At 45.2% G+C, this 19,026-nt stretch overlaps 6 protein-coding genes across 13 annotated transcripts in view; 3 read left to right on the forward strand and 3 right to left on the reverse strand.

The window, feature by feature from the left end:
• LOC108018145 (uncharacterized) overlaps positions 1 to 19,026 on the forward strand; it is a 125,129-nt gene that overhangs the window by 2,267 nt on the left and 103,836 nt on the right. The window lies entirely within an intron of this gene.
• Mccc2 (methylcrotonyl-CoA carboxylase subunit 2) lies at positions 444 to 2,539 on the forward strand. The gene is made up of 4 exons (XM_017084954.4): positions 444 to 669; positions 736 to 989; positions 1,112 to 1,992; positions 2,046 to 2,539. Exons 1-4 carry the CDS (start codon positions 544 to 546, stop codon positions 2,519 to 2,521), a joined length of 1,737 nt encoding a protein of 578 aa, XP_016940443.3. The 5' UTR covers positions 444 to 543; the 3' UTR covers positions 2,522 to 2,539.
• Positions 3,238 to 10,854, forward strand: Eb1 (microtubule-associated protein RP/EB family member 1). 8 transcript variants are annotated; one of them, XM_017085630.4, is made up of 8 exons: positions 3,238 to 3,396; positions 7,104 to 7,256; positions 7,319 to 7,464; positions 7,711 to 7,987; positions 9,426 to 9,571; positions 9,626 to 9,708; positions 9,772 to 9,853; positions 9,913 to 10,854. In XM_017085630.4, exons 2-8 carry the CDS (start codon positions 7,136 to 7,138, stop codon positions 9,961 to 9,963), a joined length of 906 nt encoding a protein of 301 aa, XP_016941119.1. In that variant the 5' UTR covers positions 3,238 to 3,396; positions 7,104 to 7,135; the 3' UTR covers positions 9,964 to 10,854. The 8 variants fall into 8 exon arrangements, with proteins under 8 accessions (XP_016941119.1, XP_016941122.1, XP_016941121.1 ...); XM_017085633.4 differs by having other exon boundaries at positions 9,772 to 9,844; XM_017085632.4 differs by having other exon boundaries at positions 9,429 to 9,571.
• On the reverse strand, positions 11,126 to 11,908 carry LOC108018160 (CDGSH iron-sulfur domain-containing protein 3, mitochondrial). Its single transcript, XM_017085636.4, has 4 exons — positions 11,755 to 11,908; positions 11,549 to 11,693; positions 11,383 to 11,476; positions 11,126 to 11,310 (listed from the first exon to the last, which is right to left on the reverse strand). Exons 1-4 carry the CDS (start codon positions 11,800 to 11,802, stop codon positions 11,187 to 11,189), a joined length of 411 nt encoding a protein of 136 aa, XP_016941125.2. The 5' UTR covers positions 11,803 to 11,908; the 3' UTR covers positions 11,126 to 11,186.
• Positions 12,411 to 13,649, reverse strand: LOC108017817 (aldo-keto reductase family 1 member B1). Its single transcript, XM_017084967.4, has one exon. The coding sequence runs from the start codon at positions 13,618 to 13,620 to the stop codon at positions 12,685 to 12,687; it is 936 nt and encodes a 311-aa protein (XP_016940456.3). The 5' UTR covers positions 13,621 to 13,649; the 3' UTR covers positions 12,411 to 12,684.
• Positions 17,245 to 18,083, reverse strand: LOC139352598 (uncharacterized). The gene is made up of 2 exons (XM_070995290.1): positions 17,491 to 18,083; positions 17,245 to 17,431 (listed from the first exon to the last, which is right to left on the reverse strand). The coding sequence occupies exon 1, from the start codon at positions 18,003 to 18,005 to the stop codon at positions 17,646 to 17,648; it is 360 nt and encodes a 119-aa protein (XP_070851391.1). The 5' UTR covers positions 18,006 to 18,083; the 3' UTR covers positions 17,245 to 17,431; positions 17,491 to 17,645.

Raw genomic sequence — 19,026 nt, forward strand, 5'->3', positions numbered from 1 at the left:
TTCAAATAATGTCCTTGGATTGCCTGATTTTTAAGAGTTTTTCTGGTTCTTTTTAAAGATTTTAAATTTACAGATGTTTAAAATTTTATCAAAAGATTAAAATAATTTTTACAAGTTTTATATACAAAGTATGTATAAATACTGTTGTTCCGATTTTAACAATATATAAATTTCGATTTGAGTGTTATTATCATTAATTTTTATTGATATAAAATAACATAACACAAAAATAATTAAATTGATTTTCTTCTTGTTAAAGGCTTAAATAAATATACCCCTTCCTTTCTGATAGATCTTAAACAATCTTGAAAAAGGTTACTAACAAGTTTAAATAAAAAAAAAAACAAAGCAAGGCTCTTACAATTTTTTTCGGTGCAGCAGTTTTTTTTTGTTCGTAATCGATAGTTGCTTGTATCGCGATCGACCAGCTGTTGCTGTGTATGTTATCGTTATCAGCCCACCTGCCCAAAACTGACGTAACATTCGCGTTCTCTCGCGTGGTAAATCCTGCTTTTAACTCCCGTAAAAACCCTCCCCCACAAAATGATCCGGCTAAATGGGCTGTTAAGAAGCTCCTCGAAGTTTTTGAGCAGCCAGGTGCGATTGCTCCACGTGGGGGAGGCTAATATCCTACCCAGCGAGGTGGACAAGCAGTCCGCCGAGTTCAAGGTATGCACATATAAACACTCGGTTATCAACGTACGCACATCTTCTGATGTCTAAGTTTTCGCCCAGGAAAATGCCAGCGAGATGGGCAGGTTGGTCGGAGAACTGCGTAACTTTACCAGCCAGGTGCTGAAGGGCGGCGGGCAGAAGGCCATCGAGCGACACACCTCGCGAGGCAAACTCTTGGCCAGGGACCGCATCAACCTGCTTTTGGACAAGGGATCACCCTTCCTGGAACTCAGTGCTCTGGCTGGACATGAGTTGTACGGCGATGAGGTGGTCAACTCCGGAGGAATCGTGACTGGAGTGGGTCGCGTTTGTGGGTAGGTTCTTCTGAATTCGAGTATGACTCTAATTGTAGAATTCCTATTCCTATAGATAAATGTGATCTCTCAACTTAAATCAACAGGTTTTCCTACTTATATTAATGCAATTCCCATTTCAGTACTGAGTGCCTGGTGGTGGCCAACGACGCCACGGTAAAGGGCGGAAGCTACTATCCCATTACCGTGAAGAAGCATCTGCGCGCCCAGGAGATCGCCCAAGAAAACCGCCTGCCCTGCATTTACCTCGTAGACTCGGGTGGCGCCAACCTGCCACGTCAGGCGGATGTCTTCCCAGACAAACTGCACTTCGGCCGCATTTTCTACAACCAGGCGAACATGTCGGCCCAGGGAATTCCCCAGATCGCTGTTGTTATGGGCAGCTGCACGGCCGGAGGAGCCTACGTCCCGGCAATGGCCGACGAGAGCATCATTGTGAAGAAGCAGGGAACCATTTTCCTAGCTGGTCCGCCACTGGTGAAGGCAGCCACTGGAGAGGAGGTATCCGCAGAAGATTTGGGAGGGGCCGACCTGCACTGCAAGACCTCTGGAGTCACGGACCACTATGCCGTAGACGACGAACACGCCTTGTACCTAGCCCGGCAGATTGTGAGCAACCTGAACCTACCCGCCACTAATGCCTACAACGATCAGCTGACGCACTCCAGTCAAGCCAACTTCCAAGGGGCTACTCCGCCAGCCGCCGTAGAGGAGCCGCGCTACGATCCTCGTGAGTTGTACGGCATCGTGGGGCCCAATCTTACCAAGAGTTTCGACGTTCGTGAGGTGATTGCCCGCATCGTGGACGGAAGCCGCTTCACGGAGTTCAAGAAATTATACGGAGAGACTTTGGTGTGCGGATTTGCAAAGCTCTATGGCCACACGGTGGGAATAGTCGGAAACAATGGAGTCCTCTTCTCGGAGAGCGCTCTCAAGGGCGCCCACTTCATTCAATTATGTGCACAGCGCAAGATTCCACTAGTCTTCTTGCAGAATATAACGGGTGAGTTGGTATTGAGCTCAGCATTATGAAATATTCTGAATCTGTCGATCTAGGTTTCATGGTGGGACGTGATGCTGAGGCCAACGGTATTGCCAAGAACGGAGCAAAGATGGTGACGGCCGTGGCCTGTGCCAATGTGCCCAAGTTCACGGTGATTATCGGTGGATCCTACGGTGCGGGTAACTACGGTATGTGCGGACGGGCCTACTCGCCTCGGTTCCTCTATATGTGGCCAAACTCCCGTATCTCCGTTATGGGCGGAACTCAGGCGGCCAATGTCATGGCTCAGATTACCCAGGATCAGCGCAAGCGTGCTGGCAAGGAGTTCAGCGAGGAGGAGGCCCAGAAACTGAAGGCTCCCATTGTGGAAATGTTCGAGGCGGAGGGCTCTCCTTACTACAGCACGGCCCGCCTGTGGGACGACGGCATTATCGATCCGGCCAACACGCGCCAGGTCCTGGGCCTCAGCCTTAAGGCAGCGCTCAATAATGCCGGCCAGAACACCAAGTTTGGAGTCTTCCGCATGTAAATCTAATTTGCATGCGCACGAATGGAACTCTGGGTGCATTTAAAGGCATCTAATGCCAGCCTTATTTCGAAACTGTTGCATTTATTAGCGTTAAGTCAATTGTTAACTGTGTCATTTACCACTGAGTGTCTATTTAAAAAGAAAATAATGACCGTTTGTGTTGAATAATCAAAATTTTCAAACAAATCATTTACCTTCACTGTCAAAATTGAAGTTAGCTCTTTCGTGCAATAGATTGACAGTCAAAAATGTTTCAGCCATCAGCACATACGGAAGCACAAAAATTGTAAAATAATTATGATTTTAAAAAGTTAATATCGAAACTGTTGCATTTATTAGTATTAAGAATGGTAATTTGAGTAAATTTTTGTTGAATACGGCAATGTTTTATTGCAATAAGATTCTATAAGTATAGCTTATTATATGGGCAATAGGGAACATGGACATTTTAATGTGGATATTTATAACTCGAAAGAGATTCTGTACGTCTCTAAAATAGTCTCTCGGTTTTTCAAAATCTTTAACTTTAGTGCTACTTAAATAAAAAGGGTCCATGAACTGGAAATACCAAATAATAAAAGAAATAAATAATATATTGCATTTGCAAGCTTTTGAAGAGTTTCCTTGAAGGTTTCAAAAATAACGGTCCAAATGGCTGGAGGCTCCACCGCGCACTATCGCCCATCTCTAGCGCCTATCGATAGACCTCCATGCGGACCTGCGCTGGGCGGTCGATGCATCAGTGTACATTTTACATCCCTAGCGCTCGCTCGTTTTGCCAGAAGACGGTTCGTCATAAAATTAGCATTTCTTTGTTTAAAGTCCAGGAATCATTTAAAAAGGCCTCGCCAGAAGGACAACGACCAACTGAGAAGGTGAGTTTATCAGAGGATCGGAGGATCCACCGGTTGAGTGCTCCACTGCGTCCGTATGACTCAGTGAATGGCTCTCTGTGCCGAGTGCCTGCGTGTCTGTGTGTGTGTGTGCGGCTCCTCGACTTTTTCGCGAAAAAAGAAAGAAGAGAGAAGAAATGGCAAAATCTAGAAGTAGCGTCAGCAGAAAAGAAAGTTCATCGGTATGTGGCGATTTAAAATAACTTTGCCGAAAACTTCAAGTGCACACTTGGGCGAAATAGCTGTACATTGCGGAGCATCCGTGCGCCTGTGTGCGTGCCTACGTGTCCGTGTGCGTTGTATATTTAAATGTCGCCTGCTGCTGTTTCGTTTCCTCCTCCAAAAATAAAAATTCCCTATCCTGGTTGTGCGCCAGTGTGAGTGACTGTCATCTTGGCGTGCCACAGTGTGTGTGTGTGTGAGAGTGTCTGCTTGCCACAGCCGCAAAAAAACGGAAAAAAGAGGCCGCAAAAATTCCGGTGCAGTGTTTAATGGCTTATGTGCCCCAGCCCCAACCCCCGAGATGGCCTGAACGTCTGGAAAAAGCGGGGAAACCATATTTTCTTCGGCTCTTTCTGGTTTTGAGCCACCATTTCGATGACGTCACTCGCCTATCGTTTATCTGTCAAACCCCCGCATTTCACAGTGTGCCTGTGTGTTAGTGTGCGTCTGTCCAGTTACCAACAATTCTCGGACTTGTTTTTGTTTTCCTTTAGCTAGAGTTACTATTTTCATTGGCTTAATTGAATTCGGCTACGCCGACGCAGCTTTCTGGCCTTTTTGCTGTTTTGTTTTTGTTCCATTAGCTTGCCGGTTTCTTTTCGGTTTCCCCACTCACAAAACTCTCAACTCACACCCATCAAATCAAGCGGATTTGGCTCATAATATCGGAATGTTTATTTGTTGCTCAAACAGCTTATTGCTGTTGACACACTTCCTCACACATTTGGGAATTTAGAAATATGGCTGGGATACGAAAGACTTTTCAACGGTGCAGGGGTTTAGAAGTGGAAGGCCCCGTTTTGGGGCACTAATCCACCCCGATTTCGCTGCTCTTTTCTGTTTTCCTGGTTCTGCTTAATTAGTTCGCATTCAACTTCCGCTGCACGCGCCCACACTCGCACACATGCACACTTACTTATCGACGGCCACAACAAACTGCTGCACTGGAAAAAATATCATTAGGAAATTTCATTTTGGATTTGACACACTTCAGTGACTTACCAACTTGGAATTCGGTAATCATATTGGTCATTAGGGCTCTCTAAAAAAGCTTTTCATTAATTTCTCAACAGTAGGATAACAATTGGTTCAGGAAGGGGAACTTTAAGTACCTTAAAAGCAAAAAATATCATTATGAAATTCCATTTTGAATTTGACACACTTCAGTGACTTACCAACTAGGAATTCGGTAATCATGTTGGTCATTAGGACTCGCCAAAAAAGCTTTCCATTTTTTTTATCCTACTGTAACATTTGTTTCAGGAAAAGCAAATTTAAGTACATAAAAATCAAAAAATATCATTAGGAAATTCCATTTTGAATTTGACACCCTTCAGTGACTTACCAACTTGGAATTCGGTAATCATGTTGGTCATTAGGACTCTCCAAAATAGCTTTCCATTCATTTATCCTAGTGTAACATTTGGTTGAGGAAAGGGAAATTAAAGTGCTTAAAAAGCAATTTATTCGGCTGACAGGGCTTTAAAAAAAGACTCAAATCGAAAACCCATGGAACATAAACAACAGCTGCTTCAAAACTTTCTGTTTCCTGTATACCCTTACATAAAAAACAACATTAAACATTTTCATTTTATCGAATCTGTTGGGAATACATTACATGTTACGTTAATTAGTGCTATCGAACATGGTTAGGCTATATTTTTCTTTTAAGCAAACCAATATCAGAGTTATAAACATGTTTGCTTAGAGTTGTGCACTGAATCATAAAACTAATCATATTTACTCATTGGAAAATGACGAACACGCCAGTTTTATAAGGCCAGAGATAAATATAAAAAATGATGTAGTGGTAAACAAAGCCAATAAGCGAATGGAATTCGTAATTTCTTGGGTTATTTTTGTGAACTCACTAGGCAGAAGTCATTGTTTTACACATGGATATTATCTTAGTTCGAACGGAATTTTGCCCTGTGTAAGAATACCCACTCGTTGTATTTGGGGCATGGCTATTGTTGTGCCTTCTCCGGCGGGGGGCACTTAAATCAATAAACTAGCAGCAAATCGCTCCGCATTTGAATTGGAGTTCCGCCCTTTCGGGTCAATGCACCCGTACACTCGCACAGCCAAAAGGTGGCGAGGCGGAATTTTACGGAAACTCTGAAAGGCACATGGCCGAAGTGAGTCGGTGTATTTATAGGCTGGCCTGGCTCCCAAATGCCGGCTAGTTCTTTATCTTGCTGGCCCACGTTCGCATTGCCCATGTTCTATCAGCCTGTTCCTGCTGGCCAGGCTGACATTGATAATGCCAATGACGCGGTCCATGAGCAATCTTCATCTTCTTCGAGAAAGGAGCGACGATGGCAGCGAAGCGGATCGTTGACGACGCATCGCGGCGGCGAACAGTCCAAGTTCATTGTTCGCCAGTTCCAGTATCCGCGGACCGATTTCTTTCCACTCGCCTACCATTTCGTTTGATTGCCGTTTATGCTCTCGTAAGTACTCAAGATGGGTCTCAAGAAGCACTATCTCTGAAAGTTCAGAAGAGTATCCGCAGTGGGATATCTATTTATCTCTATTGCGAAGTTTCTAAAATCAATGTGGCTGTAAGTGCATTTATTTTTAGTGGATACTAAAGTAAAATGGAAGCACATCGGGGTGTGAACGGTTTTTAAGGGAAGGGTTTTTTGTTTCATACTTTAAGTTATCAGATCAGTCTTGAAATAAGCCAAGGTAACTAAAATGAAGCAAGAATCAGAAGAATGGATGAGTTAAAATTATGCAAGCTAAGTTTTAGGTACCCTTATTAATTATATTCCATAAATAGAAGCTGTTGAGATACATATAAGGCAAGAAGCAGGCCTTGATAATGTTGCTATTCAGTTAATATCCATCTCAGCGTCACAACAGTTGGTATTGATATAGTCAGTAGATCGTAGACGTGTATACGAACGGAACATAAGGAAAACAAAAGTAACTTTAAAAGTTTCTTTATAAATCGGCAAATTCAGTTTTTGCAAAAGCGAGGATAGGCAGAGGGGAGTTCTTAGGAGCATACCGCATACAAAATACTGGTAAGTGCATCGGCAATGGTTGTTCTTTGACAGATTGCTATTCCTATTCCGGGAAGTAAGATAATTTGTTTTTGGCCTGGAAAGGCCTTTCGTGCCGCTTTTAGTCGAGAGTCAAACAATCGAACTCCGGTGCGATAGGCCAACTCGCCAAACTACTTTCGAGGAACAAATTCTGCAGATTCGTGGAGTGAGTGTGCAACGGTAACATGTCCAATAACAATCATTTGGCGTTCCCGGCTGCCGTCTGTTTTTTGCAGATGATTATCGTGATCTTGATATTGAGCACGCACATGGGACACGCTTCAATGCACCCCAAGCCAAAACAATTATTAGCTGCCGCAATTAAGAGCCGTTCATGGCAGTAGCACTCCCACACGGGATCGTATGTAGAGTTATCGGCAGAGCATTAACCAGCCTTTTGTGTCTTCGTTTCAGAGCCGCTCAAGAAACCAGAGGACACCACCAACATGGCTGTTAACGTTTACTCCACAAATGTGACGTCAGAGAATCTCTCGCGCCACGATATGCTGGCCTGGGTCAACGATTGTCTCCAGTCGCAGTTCTCAAAAATCGAGGAGCTCTGCACAGGTAAGTGGGCTTAAATTCAACTATGAAGTGATTACTGAGATCGACCTACGCTTCACTTCTAGGTGCCGCTTACTGCCAGTTCATGGACATGCTGTTCCCCAATTCAGTGCCCGTAAAGCGTGTCAAATTCCGTACAAATCTGGAGCACGAGTACATACAGAACTTCAAGATTTTGCAGGCGGGCTTCAAAAAGATGTCTGTGGATAAGGTAATGCTCGCTCACTTGGAGCGGTTTTGTATATCTCTAGATTTTCTTTTTGTTTAAACACACACAAACCCAACCAATCCCGAGAATGTAGAGTGGACATGGGCACGGTACAGTGGAAGCGCTTGAAGCGAACAGTTTTCGCTTTGAGGAGCTGTCTACTGTACCAATCAACTCTTGTATGTTGTAACTAACTACGATTTCCGTTACAAATCAACCACACGACCACGCGAACAACGACGTCCGTAGATCATACCAGTTGATAAACTGATTAAGGGACGTTTCCAAGACAACTTCGAGTTCCTCCAGTGGTTTAAGAAGTTCTTCGATGCCAATTACGATGGTCGCGAGTACGATCCGTTGGCCCAGCGGGGCGGGGTCAAGATGGGCAACGGCAACGGACACGGCAGCAACGGAGGCAGTGGCGTGGGCAGCAGCAACAACGACCTCCACCTGATGCATCGTCGGCCCTTGCAGGCGCCAGCCGCAACCCTACGCAATCCACCACGGGTCATCGCTCAGAATGGTACGGTTATTGCAGTGGACAAACTCCGGTGTTGGGAGCGCGCCCTACGCTTGCCATTTCATTATGAATTGCGAGGCGAACGAACGTGAAGCACGCAGCGCGACCAGGCCCAACTGGGATGCCACACAACACCACACAAAACTCCACTCACCGCACTGGTCTTCAACAGCAGGAGCACCAATTACTACCCCAACAAGCACACACATGTCGCATTCCAGCACAAAGCACCCAAGTCGGAGGATCTGTTGTTGTCCCACATTCAAAACCACTAACTCCTCTTCATTCCCTTGTACAGTGATGGGAATTATGTAGATTGTTCGGAGGTTATTTCACCTTGGCTTAGTTGTTTAGTCGTTAGAGGATATCTTACCGTTAAGCGTTATTTTTATTTTGGATGTAGATAAGTTTTTTTTTACTTAAGGTTCTGTTGTTGGGCTCTGTTCTTTTACTGGGGTTTATACACCTTCAAATTTGTAACTTTATTTACGACATGTGCTGAGGTCCCATCTAATTGTTTATCAAATGCTGCATACACCATTCTGTTACTTATTTTTGCTGGTAGGGTATTATATACTTTACAAACATTCCTTCGTTTATAGTCATATTTGAATCGCTTTTTATTTCTCTACTTAGTTTTAAAACATACTAATAATATGAGGATATATAATGAAAGCTCAGCTCCTGTGATTACCTTGGTTAACTATATTTTTCAAAAACCCTTCCCATCACTGCTCTTTTCATTGCAAAATTATAATTTAACGTAGATGCGTAAGATAGGTTCTGGTGCTTTGGCTTGCCAAAGAGCTCTGATCCCTTAAAATCCATACTGTGTGTATCCTAATTTTGTTCCCATTGCATTTGGTTTCACCACACGCTCTCTCACCTGTCTGCATATTTCTCGCCCATCTTACTTTTAGATAATACCCATTGATAAATTGATCAAGGGTCGGTTCCAAGACAATTTCGAGTTTTTGCAATGGTTCAAAAAGTTCTTCGATGCCAATTACGATGGCAGGGACTACGATGCCAGCGCGGTGCGCGAGGGCGCCCCCATGGGCTTCGGCTCGGGAGCGGGGAAGAGCCTGCCCGGCACGGCGGCCGGCGGCGTGCACAACAGCTATCGACGTGCTCCGACGGCAACGACGCGCCCGACGACGACGACCACAGTGAAGCCCAGTATGTTGTTTTGGTTTGGTTCCCTAGTTCTATCCTCCTATCGCTATCTTTCCTTTCATTATCGTTACGCACAATCCTCATGGTCAGACATATGTACATACCGCATGCCATGGTCCATATTTAAGAAACTAAACGCACATCCTACAAGTGAACACAAACATATAATACGAAGATCTAAGCTGTCTGTGCTTCACGTTTGTTGATTCCTTAATCTTTAATTTATCTGCTCGAATACTAACCTCCCCCGTTTGGTCCATTCAAGCAGCAGTCTCCAAGGTGCTGCCTCGCACGAACAACGCTGCGCCACCGAGCAGAATAACCGCCGGGGCCAACAGCACGGGCACAGTCAAGAAGAACGACGCGGGAAACTCAGTCAACAATCAGCAGATCGAAGAGATGTCAAACCAGGTGGGTGAAGAACAAGAAAATGAGCAAAAGTCAATTACTAATGTTAAGGATCAGGTCATGGATATGCGCATAAACCTGGAGGGATTGGAGAAGGAGCGCGACTTTTACTTTTCGAAGTTGCGGGATATTGAAATTCTGTAAGTAGCGAAATCGATCCACTCACTTCTCGACACCCCGCTTACCCACTTTCACTTTTATAGTTGCCAAGAAGCAGATGACGGCGAGCAACATCCGCTCATTCAAAAGATAATGGACATCCTGTATGCGACTGAGGTAGGACATGTCCGTACACTTTTAAGTCCGGACTTGCAGTCATTTAGACTTATATTTCCTATTTTCAGGATGGCTTTGCGCCGCCAGACGATGCACCACCAGAGGACGAGGAGTATTAATTTAAAAGGAGAAAACAAAAAAGAAAAACAACCCACTAAATTCATTTGCTGCATACATATTCAAAACATAAGTCAAGAAGCAAGATGAAGGGTACAAAAATAAAGTTTACTGATTAGACGGGAACCAAGAAGACGTTTAGCAAACGAGAAGACTTACGAATGCGTAGAGGGTTTAAGTCCCGAAGCCGAGGTTGACAACAGGAGCGCTAAGTGATTAAATCGTTATTTTTCAAACCACTTTAATTCAAACATGCTCAAACGATAGAAGACGGGAATTACTTTCATACTAAAAGATCTTTCGGTTCAAAATTGTGGTCGCGAATGTTATCCTGCGTTCTGCCGTTACGGATGAGTGTCAACACAGTCATCAACCATTTCATATTTAAATTGTTTGTAATTTAGCGGATTAAACGAAAACGAAATCTCACTATCTAAGAAAAAGCTAACGAACACTTTTCAAAATTCTTCGTTGAACTCAAAAACTCATATTTAAGATTGTTCAAAATTCTCAGTTTACCATTGTAATATGATTTAGTTCCCTGTAGTATATGCTTTACACGATTAAAACCAATTTAATACATTTAAATTTTTTGTATAAGTTCAACTTTTCAGTAGCTGACTTAAATCGTTTTGAGTGTTGTATGTAGTGGATCGCATGAGCCGAATTTGTATAATCTAAAAAATATTTAACGATGAGATGTCATTCACCAAACGGTATTTTGTACTTTCAATTTCTACTTTTAAATAATTGGCTTCATAACAAAATGATTATATAGATTAAGTGATTTTTTGCTCTCGATTCTTTTTAAGTTCTATATTTATGTGTAAAACAGGTAGAACTCGTTAAAAAGTTTGAATAAAAAGCGAACATCTTTCTATTTTCTAAACACATTTTTGGTTTTTGGCTTTACAATTCGACTTCAAACGGATGAGTTATCCTGGCCGAAAGCTTTTGTGAAACGCACCCAATCATTTACACTTCTCTGATCATTGTAAATAATTTGTTAAAGCTTGTAACACACTAACCATACACATATGATAGTCAACATCTGCTTTCGTCAGACGCAAATAAAATGTATGTTTATGTGCTCGCACACCATTAAGGAGCATTACTAGGATGTACTAATTACGTTCTATAATCTAGAATAAAAACATGTGTTGCTTGATTCAAAATTAATGCATTTCTCATTTTTCACACGCGAGTATTTCGACGAATCCTAAAACTATTTAACGGCAGTCTGGATGTGCGGCTGCTTGTGGGTACCGTCGCAGAAGGGTCTGTGGGTGGTCTGTTTGCAGTTGCACAGCCAGTAGTCCCCCGACTTCTCCACCTTGAAGCGGATGGGCCTGGAAAGTATAAGATCATTTTATGAGATAAGTAACGCCGAATAGATTACCATTCATGAGCTTATCACTTACCTCTGCTTGATCTTGAGAAACTCGTTCTTGTGCATGCCATCGCACAGGGGCTGAGATTTGGACTTACCGCATAGGCACCAGCTGTAGGTTTTATCTGTGGGGTCGCGATTTGTGGTTATGTAAACATGGTAAAATATCATTATTTCATGAGAAGTGTGAATCGTACCTTTGTCCAAATGGATCTTGAAGGGTCTCTTGTCAAAGATAGCACCATTTTCCTTTTGCAGAACAGCCGTTTGCTTGTCCTCTAGGAGATTCTTGGGTATTGTTTTCGCCGAATCCCCGGTCTGTGCACTGGAACTGTAGCATGCCTGGGGGTATTGGAATGTTATAACACATATGGCATATTATCTTTAATTATATGTAGCTTACCTTCAGCATCCAGGGCGCTCGCAGGTTACGCTTTAATATTATTGACATTCTGCCGCTGTATTATTTATTTTCTTTGTTTTTCTATTGGTAGCTCTGCCGAAAGTATCGATAGGAAAACTTATGCTGTTTCATCGTTGGATCTTTATGGTCACACTACTTCCAAAGTTTATAATTAGCCAATTAAGACGTAAACTTTATAATACGTTCCTTATAATAACTTGCTTGACATTTATCTAATTACTAACGATTGGTTATAATAAAGGTTTTTAGGAAAACGGATAATTTAAATCGGGTAGTGCTGCCAGACCAACGCAAGCAGTGCTGCGAAACGCTTCATCCAAAATTCATCGTATGGAATTCCAGTCCTATCGATGCTCTATCTGCGTTATCGCCACCCAAGGTCGCCACTTTTAAATATGATTTCACATTTCCAGAATCTGTTTTACTGATAAGAGGAGATATGATTTGGATGCGCCTAGGAAATGTCTTTCTGCGTTCTTAGGTATTTCAGCTATTATCACAGACGTTCATCTGAATGAAAGCTCGCTACTGCCTTTGAATTCTGAGTGGCAAGCGCACACGCCAAATACTCTCAGATAACACCATTTATCAAGCGCCCCGGTTAGACAAACTGATTAGCTCCACCGTCCAGAGATTTTTTTCGTAATATACTTTATTTTACAATACAAATACTACATAAGCGGGGGTGTCTTACAAATCTCTCAATTAAATATACAAATGACGGTGTCCCCTGAAGATCTTTAACTTAGTTAACGATTTCAAAAAAACCCAAGAGTGGGTTTCGAAAAATGATGTACAAATTCTAGTAACTCTGATCCAAAACCATATCAAAAACTAAGAGTTTCCGGTTGCATTCCAATAGAAGAGTACCGACACCGCCAGGGATTTCTGGGACACCCCTGATAGCGTCTAAAACTCATCGTGGAACGGATAGTACTTATGACCGGCCATCCCAGAGAAGGGCACCGTTCGCTGCCCCGTGTGATACTTTTCCATGCCAGCGACATCCTCCGGACTCAGCTCGAAGTCGAAGACCTTGAAGTTCTCCTCGATGCGGGCCTTGTTCGAGGATTTGGGCAGTGGCACCACTCCCAGCTGAATCAGGTACCTCAGGCAGATCTGGGCCGTAGTCCGTCCATACTTCTTGGCCAGCTGCTGGGAGTGCTCGTCAAAGAGGAAAGGCGGCCACTGGCGTGCGGGCTGGGGGCGTGCCAGGGGGCAGTAGGCGCAGATGACCAGGCCATGACGCTTTGCGTGCTCCCGGAGCTTGTGCTGCTGGAATCCGGGGTGGCACTCCACCTGGTTCACCACCGGGCGGATGCGGCAGTTGGCCAGCACGCGCTCCGTCTGAGCGGCATTGAAGTTGGACAGACCGATGCTGCGCGCCAGGCCCAAGTCCACCAGTTTCTCCATCTCGCGCCAGGTGTCCAGGTAGTCCACATCCGTCAGCTCCAGAGTTCCATGCACGTTGCTGTCGTTGTGGAACTTCTGGCCCACCGGCATGTGCATCAGGTAGAGGTCAACGTACTCCAGACCCAGGTTGTTCAGGCTAAGGCGGCAGGCGCGCTCCACCAGACCCGTATCGTGGTGGATCCCGCCCAACTTGGTGGTCACGAAGACCTGCTCGCGAGTCACAACACCCTCGGTGATCTTCTCGGCGATCGCTTGCCCCACCTCAGCCTCGTTCTCGTAGACGAAGGCGGTGTCCAGGTGCCGGTAGCCCACGTCGAGAGCGTGGCGCGTGGAGTGATAGGCGTCCGATTCGAAGGACCTCCAGGTACCCAGGCCCAAGATCGGCATCTCGCGCCCATTATTCAACTGGATGGTGGGAGCCAGATTGGTCATCGTGTGGTGTGTGTAGCTGCCGCCTGATAATTAACGCTGTGCAAATTGGACGCTTCTAAATCAGTGCGATTACGGATTTTCGTAACTCTCGGCGGGCAATCTCTATCTGTTCCAGCACGTTTAATTATTTTAAACTTATTTCTGGGAAGCTTCGCGGACAACTGTTGGCCTGCTCAGCCGGTTTCGATGATTTTGTCACGGCGCTCGAGCAGCTGCTGTGTCATCCGGTGACGTCACGGACACGGTTATTCCCAGCCAGCAAAAGCTCTCTTTGGAGAGCGGAGAGCCGGAGCTTTTTTAGCCCACCTTAATCGAAGTTCGAATGCACCTATAGAGGGGATCCCCTCGCGATGGAAAGATCTGTTGTTCCTTTGCATACTCTTTAAAAATAAAATAAAAGTAATGATATATAAACTCTATGACAGCGTTTTCTATTTATTTCCCGAATTTAAAATGTATCATATGTATGTCAAGTAACTATTATAAAGAACTCCATGATCCATTGGGTTAAGGTTTTAAGAATCCGAGTCATTATCTTGTATGATAGGTTAGGTTAGGTTAGGTAGGAGTGGTTGGAGACTAAATATTAGTCCCCTCACTTAGGCCACAATGGGCCCCTTGTGATACCACATGATCTCTGAAAGATCCTTTTCCCTAGCTCATGGGTTTTCTGCCTTCGCGAAGTATTCTGTTCTTTTTAAGAAACATAGTAGTTTTTGAATGCTTACGTCCTGAATGGCCGCAAGGTTCGGAAGTGTGTAGCTACCTAGGGTTTGAAAGCGCTTTAGGTTATGCGCTGGGCAGAAGCATAGGAGGTGTTCGATGCTCTCCTCTTCGTCTATCTCTTTGCAGCTGCGGCAGAAGTCGTGGTTACTAAGACCCAGCCTTATCGCATGAGTCCCTATGAGACAGTGGCCCGTGAGGGCATTTAGGAGAGTGGAGATGTCCTCCCTACTACATTGTAGGAGAGTTTTTGTTCTTTTCGTGTTATAGTTTGGCCATGTGAGTCTAGAATTGTGGCATATTGAGATTGAGTTCCAACGGTTGTTGGAAAGAGTATACAATCTCTGCCTGAGAAGGAGCTTGCAGGTAGCCATGGGCATCCCTACCGTGTCCTTATCACGAAGGATATCGGCGGTTGTCCCCTGTCTTGCCAGCTCGTCTGCTATGCAGTTGCCCTCAATGTTGCGGTGCCCAGGCACCAGGATGAGGCTGATTCTCAGATGAGTGGCCATCTCGTTAAGAGAGATAAGACTCCCCCACCTGTTTGGGAGTTAAACTTGGAACCGTCAGTGTATATGTTGACGGCGTTTACGAATTGATGTGGGAGGTTGTCCCAGTCTGAACGGGTGGGTATATGAATTTTGTATCTTCTTTCGAAGTTGACTATGGGTGGGACGTAGTCTGTATAACGTGGTAGGGGTGAATGTTTTGATAGGATAATGGAGTGACCCGTGGAGCCCGTTGTCCAAGCCGCTGCTTCACGGAGCCTCAGCGCTGTTGCAGATGCCCAGCTTTTGGCAAGTAGGTCCAGGGGTTGGAGATCGAGAATTGTGTTTAGTGCCTCGGTGGCGGTAGTGCGCAGCGCCCCACTGATGCAGAGCTCTGCGCTCCTTTGGATCTTGTGAAGGATCCGGAGGTTGCAGTTCTTATCTAGAGAAGGCCACCAAACGATGTTTCCGTAGAGGAGAATGGGCCTGACTATTGCAGTATATAGCCAGTGAACTATCATGGGGGAGAAACCCCACTTCCTCCCTATGGCTTTTTTACAAGCGAAGAGGGCTATGGCCGCTTTGCGTGTGCGATCTAGGATGTTATCAGTCCAGAGGAGCTTTTTGTCAAGGATGACACCTAGGTACTTTGCTTGGTTGCTAAAGGTTAGGCGCGTTTGGTGTAGTTTTGGGGGAACTAGAATTGGTACCTTGTACTTCCTTGTAAAGAGAACTAGTTCGGTCTTTTCCGGGTTAACTCCCAGTCCACAGCCAGCCGTCCACCGGGAAAGGGTGGATAGGGCTGTCTCCATTAGATTACAAAGGGTTTGCGGGAATTTGCCCTGCAGTAGGATAGCCACGTCATCCGCGTAGGCTACCACTTTTGTGCCCGCCTCTTCTAGAAGTGATAGCAGTTTGTTGACCACCAAAACCCATAGAAGAGGTGAGAGTACGCCCCCTTGTGGGGTTCCTCTACTGACATTCCTGGTCGAGAGGGCCGATCCCATAGTGGAGTGCACTACCCTGCTGGTTAGCATGGTGTGTATGAGTCCCACTATGGGCCGCTCAATGCCCAGTTCAGTCAGAGCACCAGTGATCGCCGTTGGGGTGACGTTGTTGAAGGCGCCTTCTATGTCTAGAAACGCTGCAAGAGAGTATTCCTTATTGTGGAAGCCTCGTTCTATACTGTACACTAGAGAGTGGAGGGCGGTATCGGTTGATCTACCCTTACGGTACGCATGCTGTGCGTCAGAGAGTAGGCTATGGTCGATGGTTAGTCTGATATGGGTGTCAATTAGCCTTTCCAGGGTCTTCAACAAGAAGGAAGAGAGACTGATCGGGCGGAAGTCCTTTGGGTTAGTGTGGGAGGGCTTGCCGGCTTTCGGTATAAAAATTACCTTAACGTCCAGCCACCTTGTTGGAATATGGTTTAGAGCAAGGCAGCCGTGGAAGATGGCTGTCAGCCAGGGAAGGGACATATCTAATGTCCGTTGTAGCTGGGCCGGGAAGAACCCATCTGGGCCAGGTGATTTGAAGGGCTTAAAAGAGTTAACAGCCCACTGAATGCGGTCAGGGTTTGAAATGTTGGCAATACTCTGGTCGTCTAGATTCACCTCTATGTGGAGGTCCTCCACTACCTGGGTATTGTTAGGGAAGTGTGTGTCTAACAGTAGTTCAAGGGTTTCCTGACTGTTTTCCGTCCAGCCATCAGCATTGGTTTTAAGATAGCCAATGGTAGCTGGAGCTTTAGCTAGAATTCTTCTGAGTCTGGATGCCTCCGCAGTAGATTCTATGCTACTGCAGAAGTTAGCCCAGGCTCTTCGTTTTGATATTCTTATTTCCTTTTTGTATAGGTTTATTTTTGAATGATATAGATTCCTGGAGGATTCGCTATTGTTGTATTTAGCTTTATTGAAGTAAGTTCTACACTCTCTTTTAAGGTTCGCTAGGGTTGGGTTCCACCATGGGGGTTTGTGCTTTGTTTTAACTGTTCTACTTGGGCAAGCCCTTTTTAAGGCCTCACCGCAGATATCAGTAAAAGTGTTAACTAGGCTATCTAATTCTTGACGGTTGCGTATGTGTGTCGGAGGAGCGGGTAGGTTCCTGTTGAGGAGATTTTTATAGTATCCCCAGTTGGTTAATCTTAGATTAGTTATGTTCTCGGCGGGAGGATGTTCTAGACTTATTGTAAATTCTATGTATCGGTGGTCCGAGAATGAGTGTTCGATCCCCACCTTCCACGCGTCTAGCTGGTTAAGTAAGGGATCAGATATTAGAGTAATGTCTAGTACTTCCCTCCTATTTCTAGTGATGAAAGTTGGGTCATTACCTTTGTTGCAGATGAATAGATTTGATTGAAGGAGATAGTCGTAGAGTAACTCACCCCTTTCGTTGGTGTTTGCACTTCCCCATTGTGTGTGGTGTGAGTTAGCGTCCCCACCCAGGATGAGTTCCTTAGATGAGTGAGTGCGTATGAGTTCTTGTGTAGTGGTGTTTGGTAGTGGCCCTTCGTAGTCGTGAGCCAGATAGAATGATGCTATGGTGTGATGGGTGTGTTCGTTTAGCTCCAGTCTGACCGTGGTAAGGTCGCCTTCGCTAAACTGTGGAATAAGAAATGTGTTAAAGTGTGTTTTTGTAAGAATGCAGGTTCTGGTTTTACCCTTGTCCTTGGTGTAAAATAGCTTGTATAGGGGGGTTGATAGGCCACAGATGTTGTTACCAACAATCCATGGCTCTTGAATGAGGACTACGTCTATGTTGCCTGTTGCCAGGCGGGTGAGGAGGGCAGCGGATGCTGCCTTGCTGTGGTGCAGATTAATTTGCAGAAACTGCACCATCTTTGGGACTGGGGTCGGGCTGGGTACCCTCCGCTTCCTCCGCTATGTCCTGGAGGACAGAGCGCCCTGGTCGGGTTGTGTCCTGGGTGCACAGCTGTTTCAGGCTCTCCGTCAGCTCCGAGTCGGTTGACACGTAGCCGGTGAGGGTGGCCTCCTCGTGATCTGGTTCGTCGTCGCTCGGGGGTTCGTACGACGCACAGGCAGCCAGGTTGTCTGCCGCTGTTTTATCGGTGTCATAAATACGAAGCTGCACCTTGTCGAACCCGTAGTTCACTCTGTGCTGTTGGGCTGCGAGGGGTTCCAAGCAGGCCTGGTTTAGGAGGATAACCACGCTCATGGTGACTCGCTCGGTTTTCTCCACCTTGACCACCTTCCAACCGTCTGTTGGAAGTTTTGGGTTGAACCTGGTCAGCAGGCTGAGTATAGCCTCTGGTTCCGATGGTTCAGACGGCAGCCACACCCTCGCTCTCGGTCGAGACGGGATGTCTGCAGCCTCACAAACTGCCAGCTTGGCCCCGGGGTAGACCTCGCCGACTTTGTCAATTGCAGCCTTGTAGAGTGCTGCCGATCTCTCGTCTTCGCAGGCGATCAACTTTACGTTGCCCTGGTACCACCCTGCATCTGTGCAATCGGGTGGCGGTCCTGGGTTCTCGTCCAGCACTTTCAAGGCCACTGTCGCAAGGGCCCGTCTAACCAGACCCCAATGGTTTCTTGGGATCCTTCCGCCTTCATCGCTCTGGTCGATGACTCCAATGATCTTCCGATCCTTTACCACTTCCGCAAAGGATCTCGACCATGTGCCGCGGTTGGTTACTTTGGCCTTCTTGCTCGCTGGTTGAGCTGACTCCATCGACCTCTCTCGCTTGTTGTTGGTAGTCATAGCGATGTCGAAATCTGGGATAACTGCCTTCGCCCAGGCTATGTCCTCTTGGATTTTCTGGTAATCCAATTTCGAAGTCTGATCCTCACGTATCGGATTGGTGGCCAGCCGTTTGAGGATCCATCTTGTATGATAAATATCAAAGATGTTGTTTGTTTATGTTCATCGCGAATTCTTAAGGGTTGAGTTCACTAAAACTGAAGCAGACTAACCAACAAATAAAATAAACGTTTCTTAAAGCAAAAGGTTAATAAGGTACACTGAGTTGTGTTCCAAATGAGATAAAAACAAATGTCTACCGATCTTTAAACCTACAGGATATCTAAAAATTGGTTAAAAACACAATATATGTTGAAAACATGTATTTATAGAATTTAATAACAGTAAATATCAATACAACACAGTTGAAAAATCCTTTATAAATATAATAATAGAATAGTTTAACGTTTCATCCTAGATATTGAAAACGGGTATGTAT

The sequence above is a fragment of the Drosophila suzukii genome, chromosome 2R, assembly GCF_043229965.1.
Source record: "Drosophila suzukii chromosome 2R, CBGP_Dsuzu_IsoJpt1.0, whole genome shotgun sequence".
In the NCBI taxonomy this organism is placed as follows: Eukaryota; Metazoa; Arthropoda; class Insecta; order Diptera; family Drosophilidae; genus Drosophila; species Drosophila suzukii.

What these genes read in the sequence shown, in the direction of transcription:
- LOC108017817 (XM_017084967.4), bottom strand. Translation starts at nt 13,620, where the DNA reads ATGACCAATCTGGCTCCCACCATCCAGTTGAATAATGGGCGCGAGATG.
- LOC139352598 (XM_070995290.1), bottom strand. Translation starts at nt 18,005, where the DNA reads ATGAGCGTGGTTATCCTCCTAAACCAGGCCTGCTTGGAACCCCTCGCA.
- LOC108018160 (XM_017085636.4), bottom strand. Translation starts at nt 11,802, where the DNA reads ATGTCAATAATATTAAAGCGTAACCTGCGAGCGCCCTGGATGCTGAAG. An exon ending in CAAGATCCATTTGGACAAAG is followed by an intron (nt 11,477 to 11,548) that starts GTACGATTCACA and finishes GCGACCCCACAG; the next exon opens with ATAAAACCTACAGCTGGTGC. An exon ending in TTTCTCAAGATCAAGCAGAG is followed by an intron (nt 11,311 to 11,382) that starts GTAAGTGATAAG and finishes TATACTTTCCAG; the next exon opens with GCCCATCCGCTTCAAGGTGG.
- Eb1 (XM_017085630.4), top strand. Translation starts at nt 7,136, where the DNA reads ATGGCTGTTAACGTTTACTCCACAAATGTGACGTCAGAGAATCTCTCG. An exon ending in AATCGAGGAGCTCTGCACAG is followed by an intron (nt 7,257 to 7,318) that starts GTAAGTGGGCTT and finishes CTTCACTTCTAG; the next exon opens with GTGCCGCTTACTGCCAGTTC. An exon ending in ATGCGACTGAGGTAGGACAT is followed by an intron (nt 9,854 to 9,912) that starts GTCCGTACACTT and finishes TCCTATTTTCAG; the next exon opens with GATGGCTTTGCGCCGCCAGA.
- Mccc2 (XM_017084954.4), top strand. Translation starts at nt 544, where the DNA reads ATGATCCGGCTAAATGGGCTGTTAAGAAGCTCCTCGAAGTTTTTGAGC. An exon ending in AGCAGTCCGCCGAGTTCAAG is followed by an intron (nt 670 to 735) that starts GTATGCACATAT and finishes GTTTTCGCCCAG; the next exon opens with GAAAATGCCAGCGAGATGGG. An exon ending in CTTCTTGCAGAATATAACGG is followed by an intron (nt 1,993 to 2,045) that starts GTGAGTTGGTAT and finishes CTGTCGATCTAG; the next exon opens with GTTTCATGGTGGGACGTGAT.